General features: G+C 40.2%; 1 protein-coding gene and 1 long non-coding RNA gene across 2 annotated transcripts in view; one reads left to right on the plus strand and one right to left on the minus strand.

The window, feature by feature from the left end:
• Nucleotides 1-16,645, plus strand: part of GALNT10 (polypeptide N-acetylgalactosaminyltransferase 10) — a 54,227-nt gene extending 37,582 nt beyond the window's left edge. The window contains exons 8-12 of the mRNA XM_063120908.1: nt 4,623-4,730; nt 5,428-5,649; nt 6,860-6,976; nt 9,644-9,793; nt 11,044-16,645. Of these exons, the coding sequence (XP_062976978.1) occupies nt 4,623-4,730; nt 5,428-5,649; nt 6,860-6,976; nt 9,644-9,793; nt 11,044-11,211 (765 nt within the window). The 3' untranslated portion in view covers nt 11,212-16,645. The remainder of the gene's footprint in view (nt 1-4,622; nt 4,731-5,427; nt 5,650-6,859; nt 6,977-9,643; nt 9,794-11,043) is intronic.
• On the minus strand, nt 417-20,032 carry LOC134394993 (uncharacterized). Its single transcript, XR_010025214.1, has 4 exons — nt 19,943-20,032; nt 19,535-19,616; nt 6,738-6,933; nt 417-828 (listed from the first exon to the last, which is right to left on the minus strand). It is a non-coding gene; the product is annotated as an uncharacterized LOC134394993 (long non-coding RNA).
• Between the last annotated feature and the right edge of the window lie 249 nt (nt 20,033-20,281).

The raw sequence follows: 20,281 nt of genomic DNA on the forward strand, positions 1-20,281 counted from the left end.
GATATTTTGGACTACGCTCCCAGCATTCTTGTTTGCCATGCTGATTGGGGTTGATGAGAGTTGAAGTCCACAACATCTGGAGGGCACCAAGTTGGGCAAGGCTGTGCTAGAGTGAGTTGTATGCTCTCTCACAGAAGGGCAAAATCAGAAAGATCTTTTCTATCTGTCACTGGCAGTTATTATCCAAGAGGTGCTGTTTGACAGGCACTTGAGATTTTTCTGTCCTTCAACAGTGTGGCTTTTTAATTCCTTCTACTTTTTCCTGCTAGTGGATGAGGTGCTCCCTTTCCACTGATCTGTCTCTTTACAGACGAGAACTGATCATTTTCTTTATGCAGGTTGTAATGAATTCTGTCATCACACAAAGGGATTGCTAATAAAATGAATCAAAGCAGCAATGAAAATGAATAGAAAGCCTCCTTTTGAAATTAGTTTTATATTAAAGTGCCACATCATCAGCTGAAAGCATGAGGATTTTCTGTTAAGGCACAGAGTGGAGCTAGTTAAATATGAGGGAAGGATATTTGTAGCACATTGACATAAATTCACAAATTTAGTTTATAAACCACTTTATAAGCCAGCGAACAGGCAGATATTTTAAATGTAGTCAAAAGTTTCTATATATTATATTAATAGAATGTGTTGATCTATAATCCCCAAGATGAAGATAATTTTCTGAGATGTTGTGCAGGTCAGCCAATACTGCTCCCATCTTTCGATGTTTGGGGCTTTGGTACTTTTTTTTAAATTGTATTTTTATGCTAGCCCGTCAGCTTTTGATCTGGATGACATCAATCTTGGGTTCTTAGCAAGGACGCTTTCTTGTAGCTGTCAGACAAATAGAAAAAACAAGAATGTCCAATCTGTGAAATCCATGAAGAAAATCGCTTCCCCTCCCTTGCCCCAATTATTGCTTTGGAAGGGAAAGATCAGTTTCACTATTCCCTTGAGGCAGACATTTAAGCACAGATTGTATACAAGACCAACACACATGCCCACACTAGTATGTACATATTGCCCTCTGCTGCCAAGGATGTTGTCATGTACCACCCCTTGGTAAAGGCCGTTCTTGTGGATTGGAAACTCACTGTGTATCCATATGCCTGGGATTCTTTTTCCTAATAGGAATGATTATATTGTTCAAAAACCAATTCCTTTAATAAGAGAGCTTTGGCTATTGGGCAGTATAGAAATGTAGTAAATAATAAATAAATAAAAAAGTCTCTTGGGGCACAATTGACCCCAAATCAGTAGGTAAGGTGGCAACATTATAGAGACCTGGGTACTGTTGTAATATAACCTTTTCTTCACATGTTCATTGTAAAGTTGTAGTTATTACATCTTGTAGCTTCTTAAAACCTGAGTATATCTCTTAAGTGTAGTGCTTTGTAACAGCCTAGACCAACCTTCCCTAACCTGGTACCCTCCAGATGCTTTAGACTCCTATCAGTCCCAGTCAGCATAGCCAATGCACAGGAATGCTGGGAATTGTAGCCAAAAATTTCTGGAGGCCACTGCCACGACACAGGCTCTGAACACCAGACCTCCCGTCTGCCACCACTTATTATGGGGCGACACAGGCTCTGAACACCAGACCCGGCCGAGCCTACTCCCTGCTCAAGCCAAGCACCACCACTTGATACGCCTGAGGCAAAGGATAAAGCCCACCTTCCTCCAAACTATGTGGAGAAAGGGGTTTAAAATGGAGAATGGATTTTAATATTTAGAATAATGCGCTGTGAGTTATATCTGCTTAGGTGAATGATTGTCAGAGTGGGTGCTGAATGTGTAAACTTAAGATGATAAACGCCAAACAGACACGTGGGATTTTTGTGGTAGTTTTAAAACAAACAATCAAAATTTATTTTTAAAAGTTCATAAGCTTTGTTTCAAATAACAACATTTAAAAACCTTTTTGAAACCTTCCATACAGTCCTGTCACTCTCACATTCGCGCTTTCCTTTTTCTCACACAATCACTCTCGAACTTTCTTTATTATCAGTATTGATTAATATACTTCCACTATGTGCACACCACACTCTAAAGACACCACTCACTACACTGACCCTCAAATTTCCCAGAACTTAAGTACCATAAATACAGAGAGCACTACAGACTCTAAGAGTACCTAACAAGTCTCCCTGAAAAGGTTCTCTCCAAAAGAACAAGAACTCACAATCCCCTCAGTCATTCCCTTATAGATATCACTCCTCCCCCCTCCCAAGACATTCTAACTCCGCCCACTCAGGCCAACATTCTACAAACCACAGACTTACAAACTGCAGACATACATTTGGAATTGACTTGTGGGGTGTAACGCCACAGCCACCAAGTTTGGAAAGCTGGTCTAGAGTAACACTTGTATGATGGGGTTGTGGTATGACTACAACTGAGGTGCCTCTTTCTGCACTGCAGGAGAAGCAGACCCTTCATGCTTGTTTTGTTGTTGTTGTTTGTTTGTTTTATCTTAAGATTGCTATCTGCAGTTGAGGAAGACAGCAAGCTCATTTTTGTGTGAACCTCACTATCCCTTGAGTAAATATTTGCTTAGTCGTGCAGTATGACGGGGGTATTAGGGTTAAGTCCTTTCTGTTCTCTTGCTTTGCCTAGTCAGGTTTTGAATGCAAGAACATTAGAGGGAAGAAGAAGAGTGGGGAATATGAAGCATGAGGCTAAGTTGAAATAATTAAGTGCCGTTCACTACCTTTCATCTGCTCTGGGTAATTCCCCCCCCCCCAATACTCTTAGAGTTACGGCTCATGTCTTGAAACAAGCACAGGTAAAACTTACTGAGTGTCTGAACAATGTAGAATTTCCACAGCTTAACCCATCTCAGTTGTATTCCTTTCTTTCTCAGATCAGTGACTATATAACAGATTTATAGGCTTCAGTTCCTTGAGGTAGCCTTTTCTTTCAGAAATCTTTACCTTCAGTGCCAATTTCTGTTTCCAATGTCTAAATGTGCTCCAGTGCTTGAAGCTCCCTTGCTGGGGCTATAGACCTTTTGTGGATTTGAAATGTCAGTTAAACCATTTACTAAACTGAGTTTTGAGACAGGCAAGAAGCTGTTATTCTTAAAAAGTATTCTTTTTGGCTTTGGACCTACAAACTGGAGGATCAGAAATTTGTAAATGAGATCAGAGCAACACAAAAAGAAATTCAAATATAGTTGAATGAGGTATTAATCCACAGTTCTTTCTTCTTTACATATTTTCTGGATCTCTCATTAAAATGGCCAAAAAGAACACATTCTTGGGGTTAGTATTGGGCAACTTTTGTTGGATCGTATGGAACATTGGATAAAATAGTGTAGAGCTACCATACTTCCAGAAAGAGATGTTCATCTATGGTTAATATAAGGAGACAAAATTTCACTGGAACCTGCCTAGTCAGAATGTTGATAATGCGGCACTGAAAATATACAGTCAAACAGCATTGTGCAAGCTTGCCGAAAAAATCATCTCTAATTTTGTACCCGTTAATGAAAAACTGTCTCTTCCTGAAGCTGCTCACTTTGCATTCAAGTCTTGATTTACACATTGGGAAAAAACGTTGTCACTTGACAAAAGCGGTCAGCAGTACATTTTAGCACTCTTAACAGTAATTGCAACACTTAAATTCATATTTGAATGGCAAGTCAAGGACAGCTCAGTATTGAGCTCGTACAGAATAAAAGCTGGAAAAGTGAAGCTGTTTGGAGTTCCAATAGCTGCCAACCAACAATAGTGTTAATGAAATCTTTGTTGGAACATTAGAATGTTTGCCTTAGTAAACATAGCCAGACAATCTTTTCAAGTTATTTTGGAGCTAGTCTATTTATAAATAGGCATGGTACTTTAAAACAGATTAAATACATTATTGTTGGTCAAAGTACTTAAATTCATTTCAAGCCTACTGGAATGCATGTACTCAACAGTTGTTCTCCTTCATTTACTTAGACTGGCAAAATTTATATCCATATTTAATCTAGGCATGAAAGAAAGTTCTTATAGAAAGTTGGCACAGATTCAATGTCACTTGCAGGGAAAATACATTTCTTGGCTCCATTTGGACATTAATTGTGCCATAATTCTGCAAGTAGCATTCATTTAAGAGATGCTTAATTTTTTTATACAAAACAAAGATTTTAATCTATTATGGACTGTTGCTAATTGCAGGTCTGCAGCAGCCTAGTATATATATCTCTGCACACTCAGCACTGGAAGGGTGTATTAGTAATGGGTTTGTAAAATGCCTATTAAGATGTCAGTATGTGGTCTGTTTCTCATATAACTTTTTGGAATTGCTTCATAAGAACAGTGCATACAAATCTACAAAACAATTCGTCGTCTTGGCAGTTTCGTATATCTGTGCACTTAGAGCCACCTTCGTCATAGTTGTAGTTTGCGTCTGAATCCTTGTGCTACAAACTAGTTCTGGAGTTTGTTCTTCCTTGATATTGGATCTGGCAGTGCTTTTCTGACATACTGCTGACTTACAATTTCAGACATGTACAACTTTGACAGCCAAGTGCAGAGTACAGAGCAGGTACCAATTGTTGTTACGTTATGACTTGAAAAGGTTTGATTGCCAACATATTCAGAAAATTATTACTTGTGCTTATTCTATTTGCCATTTCACAGGTATGGATGTGTGGGGGTCGCATGGAAGACATCCCTTGTTCCCGCGTAGGCCATATTTACAGGAAATATGTCCCCTATAAGGTTCCAACAGGAGTCAGCTTAGCAAGGGTAAGAGTCTTGTCTTACTACATTTCCTTCATATCTTTGCTGAATATAAGGAACAGTTTTCTAGAGAGAGAAATTGTAATCCTTAATTTGAATTGCTAAAAGCAGCTACCTGTTAGCATCAAGCCTGCTGCTGTCTTGCTTTCTTACGAACCTCATCCTCTCAGTAACAGGTGAATAGGTCTATTAAAAGAAATCTTTTAATTGGCAAGCCTTTGAAATTAGATTGACCTGCATTAGTAAATCACAAAGGCATGAAAATCCCAATGAACACATGCATAACTCGTATTACTGGCATTAAATTTTCACTTGCGCATCTAGAAAGAAGACGCTGCCAATTTTCAGGATGTTTGGAAATATGAGCACATAAGAAATTTAGTTGCCACTACTCAGAAATTCAAAAGTTTGCCCACCCATGTCGTAGTAAATTTTATGTTAAAAGATTAGTGCTTTTATTTAGTATCCAGGGGTATATAGTTTAAACATGGATAATGCTCCCTCTGGTGGGAAAATATAATTACTTCTCTTGCTCTCATACATCACAAGTTCAATAATGTAGAACTTTCACTTGCTAAAACTAAGGTGATGCTCAAGAATGAGAATCTTTTTTGAAATCTTCTCGTCTGCCTAATGCAAATTCAGCTCAGGGATAATGCTTGCTTTTCACTTGTTCCTTTCAAAAATAATGGCACCCATGCAGAACTTGAAGCGTGTAGCTGAGGTGTGGATGGACGAATACGCAGAGTACATTTACCAGAGGAGACCTGAATATCGGCATCTGTCAGCAGGGGATGTGGCTCCTCAGAAAGAACTTCGCAGCAGTCTCAACTGCAAAAACTTCAAGTGGTTCATGAATGAAGTTGCTTGGGACTTGGGAAAGTTCTACCCACCAGTGGAGCCTCCAGCAGCTGCCTGGGGAGAGGTTGGTTTATTCAGAAAACTCACTCATATAAGATGAGATCAAGAAATCTCATTCAGCCATGCCATGGTATATGGTTGCAGTTATAACCAGTACCTGCTGATTCCACCCCTAAATGTAGGCAACACAATATGCATGTTTCATTTACACAGAATAGTTTACAGGAATTCAGTGAATGCATATGGCGAGAAATACCAGTTCACAATATCTCAGCTGTCCAGTTGCATTTTTCCCACTTTTCTGATAAAGGGAAAAGAAAATAGTTTTGGAGTAACCACCACAATGGTCATATTCCTCTTAGGAAGGTGAAGCTCTTGGTATAAATGCAAAAATCCCGCTAGCCTTAGTCTAGGTTTTAAAAATGGAAAACATGTATTAGTGATTAGGACTCAGCCCTACCCCATTATTTTGGGCCATTCGGTATAGGCTTCCCTTATACCTCTCATTGAAAAGTAGCTTTGACAACAGTTTGGAACCCCATAGTGAAGTTCAGTATTTTTCTGCTAAACTTTAGGAAACCATATACACTGAACTCCTGGTGTATGCACCTTAAGATTTACTTATTCTGACAGTCCACTGCCAGGTTTACCCTAAGGTAAGAATGGATAGTAAATCCAAGGCTGTGACCTGTGTGTGTGTATGTGTGGAATTAGGGATGGACAGATCGTTCTTATTTCCAGCCTGAGTCAGTTTTGCATGTGTTCAGTCAGACATCCGTTTTATCCTACATTTTAAAGCTGCACCAAATATTACTTTTGAATCGGGTCACATTTCTTCCTAAAGTATGCATTTTTTTAAGCTGAGAACTTCAATGCAAAACTCAGAGAAGGGCACAATCCGAAGGATAGCTGCATTCTAATTGACATAATTATCCAGGAAATACGAGAAATGCTTGTTAGTGGTGCTCAAGCTCAGGTTTATATGTAGTTCAGAATCTTTTTTTCTTAGTTTATCATTTATGCATTCTTGTGAACCGCCCAGAGAGCTTGTGAACCGCCCAGAGAGCTTCGGCTATTGGGCGGTATAAAAATGTAATAAATAAATAAATAAATAAATAAATAAAATTTATTTATTTTTAAAAGACACCTCACCTTGTGGCTTTGCATTATTGCTAGCTTTTTCTATGGGATGGCATCTCAAGTGCTTCTGTTTCCTTGGCAGTCAATATGTCCAAAACTTCGTTGCAAAGCTAATCCGTGACTTAATCTTGCAGATCCGTAATGTAGGGACCGGTCTCTGTGCAGATACCAAGCATGGCATCCTGGGTTCACCACTAAGGATTGAAAACTGTGTAAAAGACAGAGGAGAAGCAGCCTGGAACAATGTGCAGGTATGTACATTTTTAAAACAATTATTAAGAGTTTCCACAAGTAGTTAGAATAAACTAATATTCTATGTAAAGACGACTTTACTAGACTGTTGTAACAGGTTCATTATTGTCATACTAATAAGAGGGGCTTCCTTAGGTGGGCAGAATATAGGCTGCCTACTGGCCTAGGCACCAAGCAAACAGATGCTGTTCATACTGTGGGTGTAGGGAAAGCATTTTAAATTCTGCCTTGAGTTCTTTGGCAGAAAAACAGTATGTAGATAAATATACAGACTTAAATGTTGGGGTGAATAAATAGGGGGAAACAGGAAAAAAGAATAAGCAGGTAGTCATGCAGTTACCATGCATATATAGATTCATTTCAAAGTATCTTCTGAAACAAGTGTTGGATCATTTTAATGAATCTGCCAGCACATTCAGTAACCACTTTTTAACACCTGGCACATGATTAACACTCCAGTAGATGCTGGAAAAAGATGAAACTGTCCAGGCAATATTCCATCCTCTTGATGTGTGAGATGCCAGAAGTGACAGCTTTATTGTAACTTAGTGAGGGAAAATGTTACTTTAAGTATAGCAGTCAAAGGAAGATCAGGTAAACACAGCATCTGCTAGGAAGTGCTATATAACTGTCTTCATGGGTTTGATAAAATGAAGAGGACTGTATATCATTTCTGATGTCTGTGAACTGGAAATAAAATCTATTTACTTTGAAGCTAAATATTAAGTTTGGACTCTGTTCATGAGTTCCATATTTTGTGTTGTTTAAATTAATGTGAATATTGAAATAGAGTGTGGATGGGTGTTTTGCACTCACTGTGAGGCTATGAGGGAGATCTAATTAAAATGATCTCCCTCATATCCTTACAGTGAATGCATGGTTATAGAGCTCCAATAGCCCACATTATAAAACAGATCTTTTTGCAGCAAATCTACTTTATTGCTTTGTCTACTTTTCTTCATGTGCGCTGAATCTTTCACCCCACAAAAGGACTTCATCTGGTATTGCTGATTCCTATTCTCAGTGGCAATAGATTTGATCTGAGGGAATTTTAAGTTAAACTGGAAACTCCCATTACTTTCCTTTAACTTTATTTATTTATTTAATAGATTTATTTTCCCCTTTTTGACATCAGTCCAAAGTAGCTCACAACATTTATAAACATACAATAGATACACCAAGAACCACACACCAAAATGAATACAAAAACAAAACAACCATCTGTTTGAGCAGGAGCTAGCATCTGATGTTCTTTCCCACAGGGCATTTGGTATTTCTGCTTTTTTACTGTTTCTTGGCCACTAGTTAATTATTCATCCTCTTCTCCTTCCATCTGTGTCATCCTCTGCCCCTGCCACTCTAAATGAAAGAATTCTATTCTTTTGCTTAATTCCAGGTATGGTGCTGTTGGTTGTACTCTTCCTAAAATTGAACAAATGCTCTTCTCCTGTGATGCTTTCATGCAAAGCATGACCTTCAACGCCACAAATAACTCCTATGTTCTTCTTTGTGGTTTTTCTATAAGTTCTTTGCCTGGACAGAGCTCCATTTGGAACATTCTAAAGCTTAGAGGTTTTGGTGGGAAACCTCCCCCCCCCCCCAACTGTGCACACTCAAGAAGCTTGGCTCTTGCATTTCCTTCTCAGTTGCTCTTCGACAACTGCAGCATTGGTAACACTCTCCATCTAGTTGTGTGAGGAGACTGAGCTGAGTTTGCCTTCTCTTGCTCAGTTTTTTGGAGAAAGGATGTGTGTTTTTCTTTTCCTTCACTTCTACTTCTATTGTCATTCTCCTCTTTCCAGTTTGCTTTTTGCTTTTATCTACTACATTTCACCTTTAGCTACCTCTGTCTCACCTCAGGGCATAAGGCCCTGGAGGTCCCTTTGCAGAAATGTTCTAGCTGCGGAAGCAAATTTCCCCCACCGCACCCAATGCACAGACAGACACTCCCTCCACCTGCTCTGTTTCTGAGAAGGCCATATTGACATCTCTTGCATGCTAAAGAGGCTCACCAGAACTGCTCCTACAGATAGTATGAATTTCTGAGAGCAAACCCTACAGGCTAAATATAACAAGGCTAGAAATAAGATGCAGAGTCAACAACTACCTAGCATCTGCTAGAAATAAGATGTTACCTACTATCTGCTAGAAATAACATGCAGGATCATTGACTACCTAGCAGTAACACTATTTGCCCAGCTCCCAGTGCACATGATGCAGCCTGCACAGGACCCCAAACACATCCATCTTAACCTACCATTTTGTTCAATGCACCCTCCTCTGGTGGACTTACCAATCAAATCTCAAAATATGGTTTCTTAGCTCTGGAATATTCCTGAACAAAGCTCTGCACAGATGCAGAACACATATGAAAATGCACAGATAACTACTTTAAAAACTGCAGTTACAGGTAAGTAACTTGTCTATTCTTCCAGAATCACTTCAGAGTGTAAATCGGCATGCAAAAACCTTGATGTATCTACTAACATAAACTGTATGTGCCGCTTTTTGTTTTAGGTACATGCTTAACTTCTTTCCCTGCCCTAAGGACACAGTAGTTCTTTATATATTGAGTAGCTATCTGAAGGACATGTGTAAACATAAAGAAGAATGTTGAGTTTTTATCCCCTGCACTTTTTCTGAGGGTTTGATGTTTGTCCTAGCAGGTATTCACATTCAGCTGGCGAGAAGACATCCGTCCAGGAGACCCCCAGCACACAAAGAAATTCTGTTTTGATGCTGTTTTTCACAACAGCCCAGTGACTCTCTATGACTGTCATGGAATGAAGGGGAATCAGCTGTGGAAATACAGAAAAGTGAGTGTAATTGTGTCAAGCCATTATGGTCACCTGAGTCATCTTGAATAACATAGAATAGAATCATAGAATAGTAGAGTTGGAAGGAGCCTGTAAGGCCATCTAGTCCAATCCCCCGCTCAATGCAGGAATCCACCTTAAAGCATCCCTGACAGATGGCTGTCCAGCTGCCTCTTGAAGGCCTCTAGTGTGGGAGAGCCCACGACCTCCCTAGGTCATTGGTTCCATTGCTGGCTGTAACAGTCAGGAAGTTCTTCCTAATGTCCAGCCAGAATCTGGCTTCCTGTAAGTTGAGCCCATTACTCCGTGACCTGCACTCTGGGATGATCGAGAAAAGATCCTGGGCATCCTCTGTGTGACAACCTTTCAAGCATTTGAAGAGTGCTATCATGTCTCCCCTCAGTCTTCTCTTCTCCAGGCTAAACATGCCTAGTGCTTTCAGTCTCTCCATGTTATTAAGGGGGTTTCCAGACCCCTTAATAATATGATTAATAGTGTACTATTTTGGACATATGGCTGAAAGCGGAAGGAACCCCATTGTCACTTATCAAAAGGCACTGCTGAGGGTATTTTTATTATAAGCCATGAGGAAAAATAGGGCAAAATAGATGTGACTCTCCATTTTTAAAATGCTTGCTTGGATGACAACAATTCTCAAAACTGAGGATATTCCATGGCAGCAGAACATAAAGCCTCATGGTACAGAATATAGAATCCTGATGCCGAGGTGGATAAACTGTTGCCAGTTGGGGAAGACACCATTCCAAGGAATCTCTAGGCCCAAGTCTGATCATCAAGGCCTACTCATAATGTCAGTGGATATATGATATTATATTACTTCCAGAAGTCTTAAAACACCAGAAGATGCACCCAGGCTGTGTAGCCCAGATATTTCAGTGCGTGCTTCAGCAAGTTTGTAAAATAATAATAGGAAGTTAACAGTATGTTTCTTCCACACAATATGTTTCCAAGTGAGATCTAGTAGATAATATGTTGGACTTGGATGTTGGAAAAGTGCTGCCCTTTCAGTTGTGAAGTCTTCTTAAAAAATTATTCAAGGCAGCTTACCAAAAGCAATAAACAGTGACTAGGTTAGTATTAATAAAGCGTGCTGCACTCAAGAAATACTACTTATTGAACTAAAGCTGCAGTTAGATGATAACAATGAAGTGGCAAATACTTTTTTTCTTTTCAAATACTTTGGCATATTCTGCAGTCTAGTTAAACTGATTTCTAATTCTCATCCTCAGGACAAGTCCCTTTACCACCCAGTAAGTGGCAGCTGTATGGACTGTAGTGAAAGTGACCGAAAAATCTTCATGAACACCTGCAATCCCTCATCTCCAACACAGCAGTGGATATTTGAACACACAAACTCAACAGTTTTGGAAAAGTTTAACAAGAACCTCGATCTTTAAAGACTGTCCATATGTATATATTGCAGCTATAGTTTTTACAGGGGAGATGACAATTTTTTTAAAAGAATAATTTTTTTAAAAAAATACGGTAAAAGGGAGAATCTCAGGAGAGGGTGTGACTATAAGGCCAGTCTTTACTTTGATGATGCTGCATCATTATCTTTGAGTTAATTAAATCACAGCAGGAAGTTAGAAATCCCCATGATCACTCATAATCTTATGATTCTTGGCTATTAAGATCACGTTTCAGGCAAGCATTTTTTCCATGAAGTGATGTGCAACTCTCATTAATTAAGACATTGTCTCAAACCTAAGTTGATGGATCCATACTGCACCCAAGGGTGAGGGTTGTGTCTAGATGGTTCAGAACAATGTTAGCACCGGCTTATCACACTGACCCTTGTTCTGGTTGTATGAAGTTCCTTCTGCCTTATAAGAAGTTCCTTCTGCAGGCAGTAGGAATAGAAGATGTGTGGGTGCTGCCTTGGATATTGTCTCTGTAAGTACTAGTGGTCGAGGGACAGGTTATTTCTCCTTAGAGCTCCTAGTCTTTGTCTTGCACAACTCTTTCCCACTAACTTTTCATTCATTCTTCCAACAGCGGCTGAAAATACCTGACAACTCTCTTAAAACTCCTGTTTAACAGTATGAATCAAGCAAAAAGGGCAACACCAAACATCATGCAAGCAGACTTTCACTTTCATAATGGGATTTCTTCTCCGCTCCTCCTCCTGTAGCTCCTCATGCTGCCCTAAACTACTCCAGAGAGTAAATTCTCTATCACTTAATCATATCTAGGTACTACATTCATATACGGGGGGGGGGGGGGCTTTAGTTTGATGCTAGTTCTACTGGGTGCTTAACAAAATGGCTTCTGGACAAATATAATATTCAAGCGTTTGAGGGAAAAATAAAATATGTCTTGTGCAATAACCCTGTACACAAATATCAGATTGGGCCTCTTACAGAATAATTGGCCATATAATTGGAGCTGAAACAGCACAATTTTCTTCAGTGTTTTTCTCCTCCTTCATGAAATCTTTTAGTTGTGAGAAACTGCAGTTTCAAATTCCTGCACCAAGCTGTCTGCTCATTATGAACTAGAGTGTGTTTTATGCTGCTGGGAAAGCCTGCTGTTAAAATAATTGTAGAGCTTTCAATAGGACTATAGTTTTGGAATACAGAACCATTTTATAGTATAACATCCCCAGGAATCTCACAGTTTTTATTTTGGACAAGGTTGATGTTGGGGATACCAGGACCTGAAACTCATTCATTGCATATGCTCAAAAAATCACTGTAATTAGTGATCTGCACCTGCAAATGGTGGTTAAATATGGTCCATGACATTCAGTTGTGTACTGCATTTGCAACTCTCCCCCCCCCTTCATTTTGTAACTAATACTAGTTAGGCGAATCAGCTGTGTCATAAAAAACTTTTTTAATTCACTGGCATTTTGCCTTTTACCTAAAAGACCCTGGTCTACAAACAAGACTAAGGCTAAAACCATAAGATCACTCCATAAAATTTTATTCCCAGTGACATAAGTAAGCATCCTAGTAAGAATGTTTAACTCTAATGGCCAACCTGTTATTCCCATCAATGTAATTATGTTCCATGTAGAACCAATTTGAGATGACACCAAGCCACATTTAGGACGACATGCACAATATTATGGAATATTACAGATTATCCTACAATAAAAAATCAGCAAAGGTGCTGTATAGAAACTGAAATGTAGTCAATGATCAGTATAGTTCAGCACCCTTCAGAACTCAGGCCTTCATGCACTGCTCCCATTCCAAATAACTTACATCAGGGGTACAAAACCATATTCAAGTGGGGTCAAATTGCCCCCCACCAGGTCCTCTGTAGACTGGATGTTGGCAGTGGGTGTGACCACACCAATTCTGTTACAGGTTACAGCAAATACCAACCTATTGGAGCCAAGAATCCCTTTAGTGGTGTGACCCTTGCATTGAGCCAAATATTATAGATATAATTGCAGTAAATATCTGACCAAGTGCCATTTTGGCTTGATTATTTTTTCAGCTGGTTGAAATACTCAATTTATATAATGTTTTTGTGTTGAATGTTCATTTCACGCAATAGTAATCTTTACAACACTCTTGTGAGTTAGGCAGTATATTTATGTCATACGATACGGAGATGAAATGTTATGGCTTGCTAAAGGCTATCTAACAAACTAGTGATTGAGACAAAATTTTGTCTAAGGACTTTTCAGTTTGCACTCTTAGCAATTACACTACACTGACTCTGTAGAGGGGCAATATTGTCAGAACTCCACTGGAACCAAATGCAACGTTAAAAGCAAAATGTTAAAAGGATTATGAAAATTCTAATCTCCGCAGCTTCCTCTCTGCAGTAATATAAATGTCTATTCAAAAAAAATTTAAACACTACCTTTCCTGCTAATATGGCTCAGTGGCATTCCTTAATGCATTCAATGCCTTGGAAGGCCCGGGCAATTAGTGAAATGTATTGTTACAGGGGGCCAGCTGCTGGTTGAGAAATGAAAATTCATCTCACTATTTTCATCTGTAATTAATTGCTGAGCATGTCTACACTGGGGAGGGAAGGGAGAGGATCTCATGATATGCTGATTGCCAGATCCTCCCCTTTGTCAACACGTGGCAAAGGAAGGAGGAGGATATTGCGCCCGCCATTTTTAAAATTATTTTTATTGTAAATGAGTGCACGAGCGCTCCAATGATAAGGTCGGTTTGTTTGTTGTTGTTTTAAAATGATCCTGTTCCCCCCACCCCACCCCCAGTGGGCACGGAGTGCCTGAAGAGCTCCGTGCCCGGTTCCCAGCTCCTCACAAGGAGCCAGGACAAAACTGGGATGGCCGCCCACACCTCCCGCAGTCTTGGGACGATCCCGAGACAGTGGGGAAAATCAGGCTATCCCGGTTATCCCGCGAAAATGGGAGGGATCATCCCTCCCTGCCCCCGGGATCCCCTATGCATCATGTGGATGCACAGGGATGATCCTGGGGCGATCCCCGGGATAAGGCATAGTCTAGACATGCCCTCTGTCCCTGTTTTAATTATAATCCTAATATTGAAAGCCAGAGTCTGAGCTTTATAAGCCAGCATGCAAGTCTATGAGATTTACATGCTTGCTGGGAGCTGTAGGGCTTTTTCTGTCTAAACCTGGATGGAATTGTGCCCTTAGTCACCCTACTTGACCTCAGGGCAAGCAGTCTGTGTGAAGTTGCTCCCCACCTAGAAGCAGTGATTCAAACATAGCATCTCAACTTGTCATTTTGAATATTTGCAATAGTTGTTGAAATGTGTCTTGTTGCTAGCAGTGATGCTATCTGAATCCTTGGAAGCTATCTAAATTATCTTAGCTGCAGGAAATTTTCCTGTCTGCTTTAGAAAAATCTTGCATGCAAACACACCCCTCTGTGGTTTAATGGAGAATAATCAGTGTCATTAAAATCAAATTGAACAGCATCATTAAAATAAAGAAGTGCCTTTTAAAATGCAGATGTACAGCAAATGCCTAAACTTGAACAATTTCCTAGTGCCTTGCTGGACAAGAGTGGGGTGGGATATACAAGAGTTCAGTGCAGTGTGTAATTAGTAATGTTTGAAGGGGGAATTTTGTGTTTAAATATCCAATTTCAAGCTCACATGGTAGGATGGAAATCTGGTGGTTTTGATTTAGAAAACCAGAAAATTCCCGGGTTTCACTTAATTAATTAATTAATTAATTAAAGGAAACAATGGATGGAAGGAAATAAGCAAGCATCCCTACACACACACAAACACGGTTAATCCTGACTAAGCTTTCTGAATGGCTACTGAACGCAAATGTTGGCACATAAACATAGTGTTCACCATCTTGTATCCTCCACCAGCATAGACTCCAAGGAATATCAAAACAGGTTAGCTTCCACAAAGCATATGGGTCGGGGCATATTTGCTGCTATCCATTCAGTGTCATAACAGAAAAGTCAGAAAGTTGTTCCCATCCTTATACATGATTACCTTTTTCATAGTGATTCCTATTTCAACTGAACAAACAGGGAAAATCTTCAGGACCTAAAAGCCTTAATATCAGCAGGCATTGAACAGACACCAAGATTGTGGATAGTATCAACACATTCAGTGAACATGTTGCTCCTGTAGGCCATACTGGTGATGTGTCAGATATGACTTTATCTTTACAAGAATCAATAGGTCATATAAAAGGTACCTTTTCATTATAAAAACAATAGATTCACTGACACGATTGAAGATTTCATTTTGGCCTTCCATTTTTCTTATGGAACTGTGAGGTAAGAATATTCACAGCTGAAAAGAACAGACAGATTATAGCTTGCTTTAAGCCTTATAGGACTATTCCCTGAGTGCTAGCACTGATCTAAGAACACTGGTGTGAGAGAGTATAAACTAGTCCAAATTGGATGTCATGGTAACACGTATGCAGGTCTGCCAAATCACATACAAAGAGGGCAGCTGATTTTAAGAGCAGGGGTGGGTGCGAGGTGCTGAATCTTTCCTGCAGCTGCCACTTACTTTCCTGTGGCCCCTTTTCACTTAGCCAGGCTTACTCATAGATAGGCTCCGATACCAGAAGTGGCATCGGGACAGCCTGCAAGGAGGGACACTGCAGGAAGGATGAAGAAGGTTTAGCACATTCTTCTCTTAACACACAAAACTGCTTTAGATGTAATTTGTTAGAGAGATACAACTGCCAATGTTACATCTCTAGGTTGGCCCTTGATTGTTGATATATATATATATCAACAAACATTAGGCGTTACTAACCATTTCTTTCTCACACATCAGCTTAAAGATCATATATGGAACAAGATGACCTTTTAGATTTTTTAAAATTGAGTCATTTGTGACCATTAATAATGCGCTGCTTTAACTACATTCTGTTCTGAACCCTCCTAATTCTTCTGTAATTACTCAGTTTCTACCAAATGAGAGGTTTTTAATTTGGATCAGCTAGAACCATGAAGACACATTACATTATCACTGATAAGTAGGTGCTTTTTATCCCAAATAAAATTATATTAACCAAGTTCATGACATTGCATTGTATGTAACCAAGTTAACTAACCAATAGTATCAAATGGACAAATATATTTTGAGGGAGAAGAGGGGAAATGAAATGATAGAGGCATTCTTCAGGAATTCTGGTTTCCCACCTTATAATGCATGAACAATTTCTTTGAAATTGGATGTTGCCGCATAAATTGTTGTATTTATTTTGTGCATCTTGGGATAATGTCCTGTTGTGTTGGGGGAAGTTAAGGATGTCTAGCACTTTAATGTAGTATCATTGATAAATTGAAAATCATTTGGATGTAAGGTATAGTGTTTTTAAGAACTGAATTGACTTTCTTTTATAATATATTTAAAATAAATTTTTATTGTGTCCTTTTCTGAAGACCTGTGGAAATGTTTTATTTTGTAACAGCCAAGGGATTTTTGCGGAGAGAAGGGGGAGAAATTGCTTTGAAAGAGCAAGGGTGCTTCCAGACAAGGCTCTGTCTCATTCACAGAATTTTATTATTATTATTATTATTATTATTATTATTATTATTATTATTTATATAGCACCATCAATGTACATGGTGCTGTACAGAGTAAAACAGTAAATAGCAAGACCCTGCCACATAGGCTTACAATCTAATAAAATCATAGTAAAACAATAAGGAGGGGAAGAGAATGCAAACAGGTACAGGGTAGGGTAAGCAGGCACTGGGTAGGGAAAAACTAACAGTAGAAAGTAACAGTAGAAGTCTGCACAACATCAAGTTTTAAAAGCTTTAGGAAAAAGAAAAGTTTTTAGTTGTGCTTTAAAAGCTGTGGTTGAACTTGTAGTTCTCAAATGTTCTGGAAGAGCGTTCCAGGCGTAAGGGGCAGCAGACGAAAATGGACGAAGCCGAGCAAGGGAAGTAGAGGCCCTTGGGCAGGCGAGAAACATGGCATCAGAGGAGCGAAGAGCACGAGCGGGGCAATAGTGTGAGATGAGAGAGGAGAGATAGGAAGGAGCTAGACCGCGAAAAGCTTTGAAGGTTAACAGGAGAAGTTTATATTGGATTCTGAAGTGAATTGGAAGCCAATGAAGAGATTTCAGAAGCGGAGTAACATGGTCAGAGCGGCGAGCCAAGAAGATGATCTTTGCGGCAGAGTGGTGAACAGAAACCAACGGACTGATGTGAGAAGAAGGAAGGCCAGAGAGAAGAGAGAAGAAGGTTGCAGAAGTCCAACCGTGAAATAACCAGTGCATGAACAAGCGTCTTGGCAGAAGAGACAAACAAAATGATCGAATCCTGGCAATATTATACAGGAAAAATCGACAAGATTTAGCTACTGCCTCAATATGAGGAATAAAGGAGAGCGAGGAGTCGAAGATAAAGCCAAGGCTACGAGCTTCCTTGACCGGAGTAAGCGTAACATCATTGACAGTAAGAGAGAATGAGAGAATGAGAGAATGAGAGAATGAGAGATGAGGAGAAGGTGGGTCCAGACAACATCTTTCACTCATAGCCTACCTACGCTTTCCCACCACCTCTTCTATCTTTTTCTTAACACAGAAAATCTGTTAAGGAGAAAAATGACAGAATTGGCACACATTTACTTCGTACCTCTAGGCGCCCCCCCCCCCCCCGCAAGCCCTGATGTTACTAAAGCATAGGAACATAGGAAGCTGCCTTATATGGAATCAGACCCTTGGTTCATCTAACCCAGTATTGTCGACATTGACTGGCAGCAATAGCTCTCCAGGGTTTCAAGCAGGGTTTTTTCCAGATCTACCTATAGATCCTGGGGATTGAATTGGAAACCTAATACTGGGCTATGGCCCCACACATAGAATCACAGAATTGTGACGTTGTGATGAACCACAATGATCATCTAGTCCAACCCTCTGCATGATGTTGACAAGGTCATTCCTAATCTCCAGGTGCAAATTTAGGGTTCTGCAGCCTTTATTTGGCTCTGAGATTTACTTCAAAAGATACAGGATCATCTAGTAAACTCAATCTTTAGCTGCTGTTTTTAATGATGCTCTGAACTGGTCACATCTGTCAAACTCAATCTTTAGCTGCTGTTTTTAATGATGCTCTGAACTGGTCACATCTGTCTATCTAAAATGCCTGTGCCCAAACAATAAAATTGAATGACTCCATTCTTCTCTAGCCTCTAAAGAATAATAACATATCTTTTATTCTCTAGACACCTCTAGTGATTCTATACATCATAATAGGCATTTAATTACATATATATGGGTTAGCTAGATTGCTAATTTTATTTAATGACATTACCATATTTTCCTGAAAGGCTATGCTAGAGATAGCCTTTCTAAAAAACAAATGTGCTTCTTCCTTTCACAGGATCAGTCTTCTGAAAAGATTAAATGCAATACTTGAAAACCAAAATAAATTTAAAAATCACGTTAGTAAAGACACAGCCAATGTCAGCATGTTTATTTTAAATTGTTGGCATCAAGTAAAATTCATTTTTTGTTATTACTATAATAAATTTATAACATCTATGCCTTTTTCTTTACCTACTTCTCCTAAAGCTTTGGACTGAAACTGAGCTTTATGAATAATTATCCAGATTGGATTTCAGCAGTGGCCCCCTACGTTTATGGCATTCTTTACTGTCAGGAAATTTCCACATGAAGGCATCCTAACACTAAGAATCATAAAGCACTGTGTACCTGCTTTACTTAGAAAGCCTCCAGATCCAGGTGGAGGCAGGCAATTTATTCTTTTCTTTTTAGACAGCCACCTGATCCTCCATCCTGGGGGCTGGAACTGGGAAGAACAGATGGAGGGTTTTCCATTCGCCAGTTTGAAACATACCCCAAATCTCAGGCTTCTGAGGAGAGCAATATATAGTGCTAATACTGCAAGAGTTCCACTGGTTTCCAAATTGTTTCTGGGCTAAATTCTAATAATTGGGTCTTGGCTTCCAGGATCAATACAACCTGGGCCAGGATACTTAAGGAAGGATATCTGCTTGCTTGCTTCTTTGTTGGAGCCTTCATGGGACACAGGAACCTCAAACTTCCTACCGACCGAGGTTTATTTTCCCCAAATTCCCGCAGGCAGGCTGACTTCGGACGACACGCTAATCAACCGGGCGGGGGGTGGGGGAGAGTAAGAGGGACAGAACGGGAAACAACCGTTGATTAGCGTGTCGTCCGAATTCAGCCAGAATCTCGATGGCCGCCAATTCCTTTAAGCCATCCACCCTCGCTCTCCCTGTTTTCTTTCTTTCCTCGCCAGGGTCTCCCGGAGCCATGCCCTTCACTTCTCCTCACCTCCACCCCTGTTGCCAATTGTCTTCCTCAACAGCTACCGTCGGTCTCTGGGCATCCAGAAGGATCGGTCTTGGTTAGCCTGCTGGAACAAAAACCACAAAAAGAGTCACTGAGAGTTGCATCGTGTCAGGATCTTCCACAACACAGCTGCAATCTTATTCAAAGTTCCATTGAACTCCATGCAACTTACTTCCGAGTAAAAGTGCATAGAATTGAGCTGCCAACGTATGCGCCCCTTTAAATGAGGCGCCTTTACGATTCCCCAAAACCCCCCTTTTTGTTTTAGGACTCTAACACCACAACCTTACGCATGTTTACCCAGAAGTTATTTATCTGAAATTTAAATACATTTAAAATCAAGTCCCTCTCTGTCTTTGCTTGGGGTCCTACGGATGGAGCCTAAACGACCTCTCCATCCATCCTCCTTTCGAGCTGCCTCCGCCTGTCTCTCTGCGTCCCTCTTTCCCTCTGTTCTACGAGCGGAGTTCAAACACTTCGTTAGCTTCCTCCCCCTTTGCAGGAAGTAGCCTATCGCTGCAGAAGGACAGCAGCTTCAACCGATAGGCTGCACGAGCGGCGGCGGAGCCCCCGCCTCCCGTGCTCCGGTAGCCAATGGCTGCTCGGAGACGGGACTTCCGCTCAGAATGGAGGGGGAGGAGGCGGAGCGGGCAGGTTTTGTGTGTGAGTGTGAGGGGCTGAGGAGGGGAGTGGAGCAGGCGCGTGGGGAGGACGGGGGAGGCTCCTGGC

This window comes from Elgaria multicarinata, chromosome 3 (assembly GCF_023053635.1).
Source record: "Elgaria multicarinata webbii isolate HBS135686 ecotype San Diego chromosome 3, rElgMul1.1.pri, whole genome shotgun sequence".
Lineage (NCBI taxonomy): Eukaryota > Metazoa > Chordata > Lepidosauria > Squamata > Anguidae > Elgaria > Elgaria multicarinata.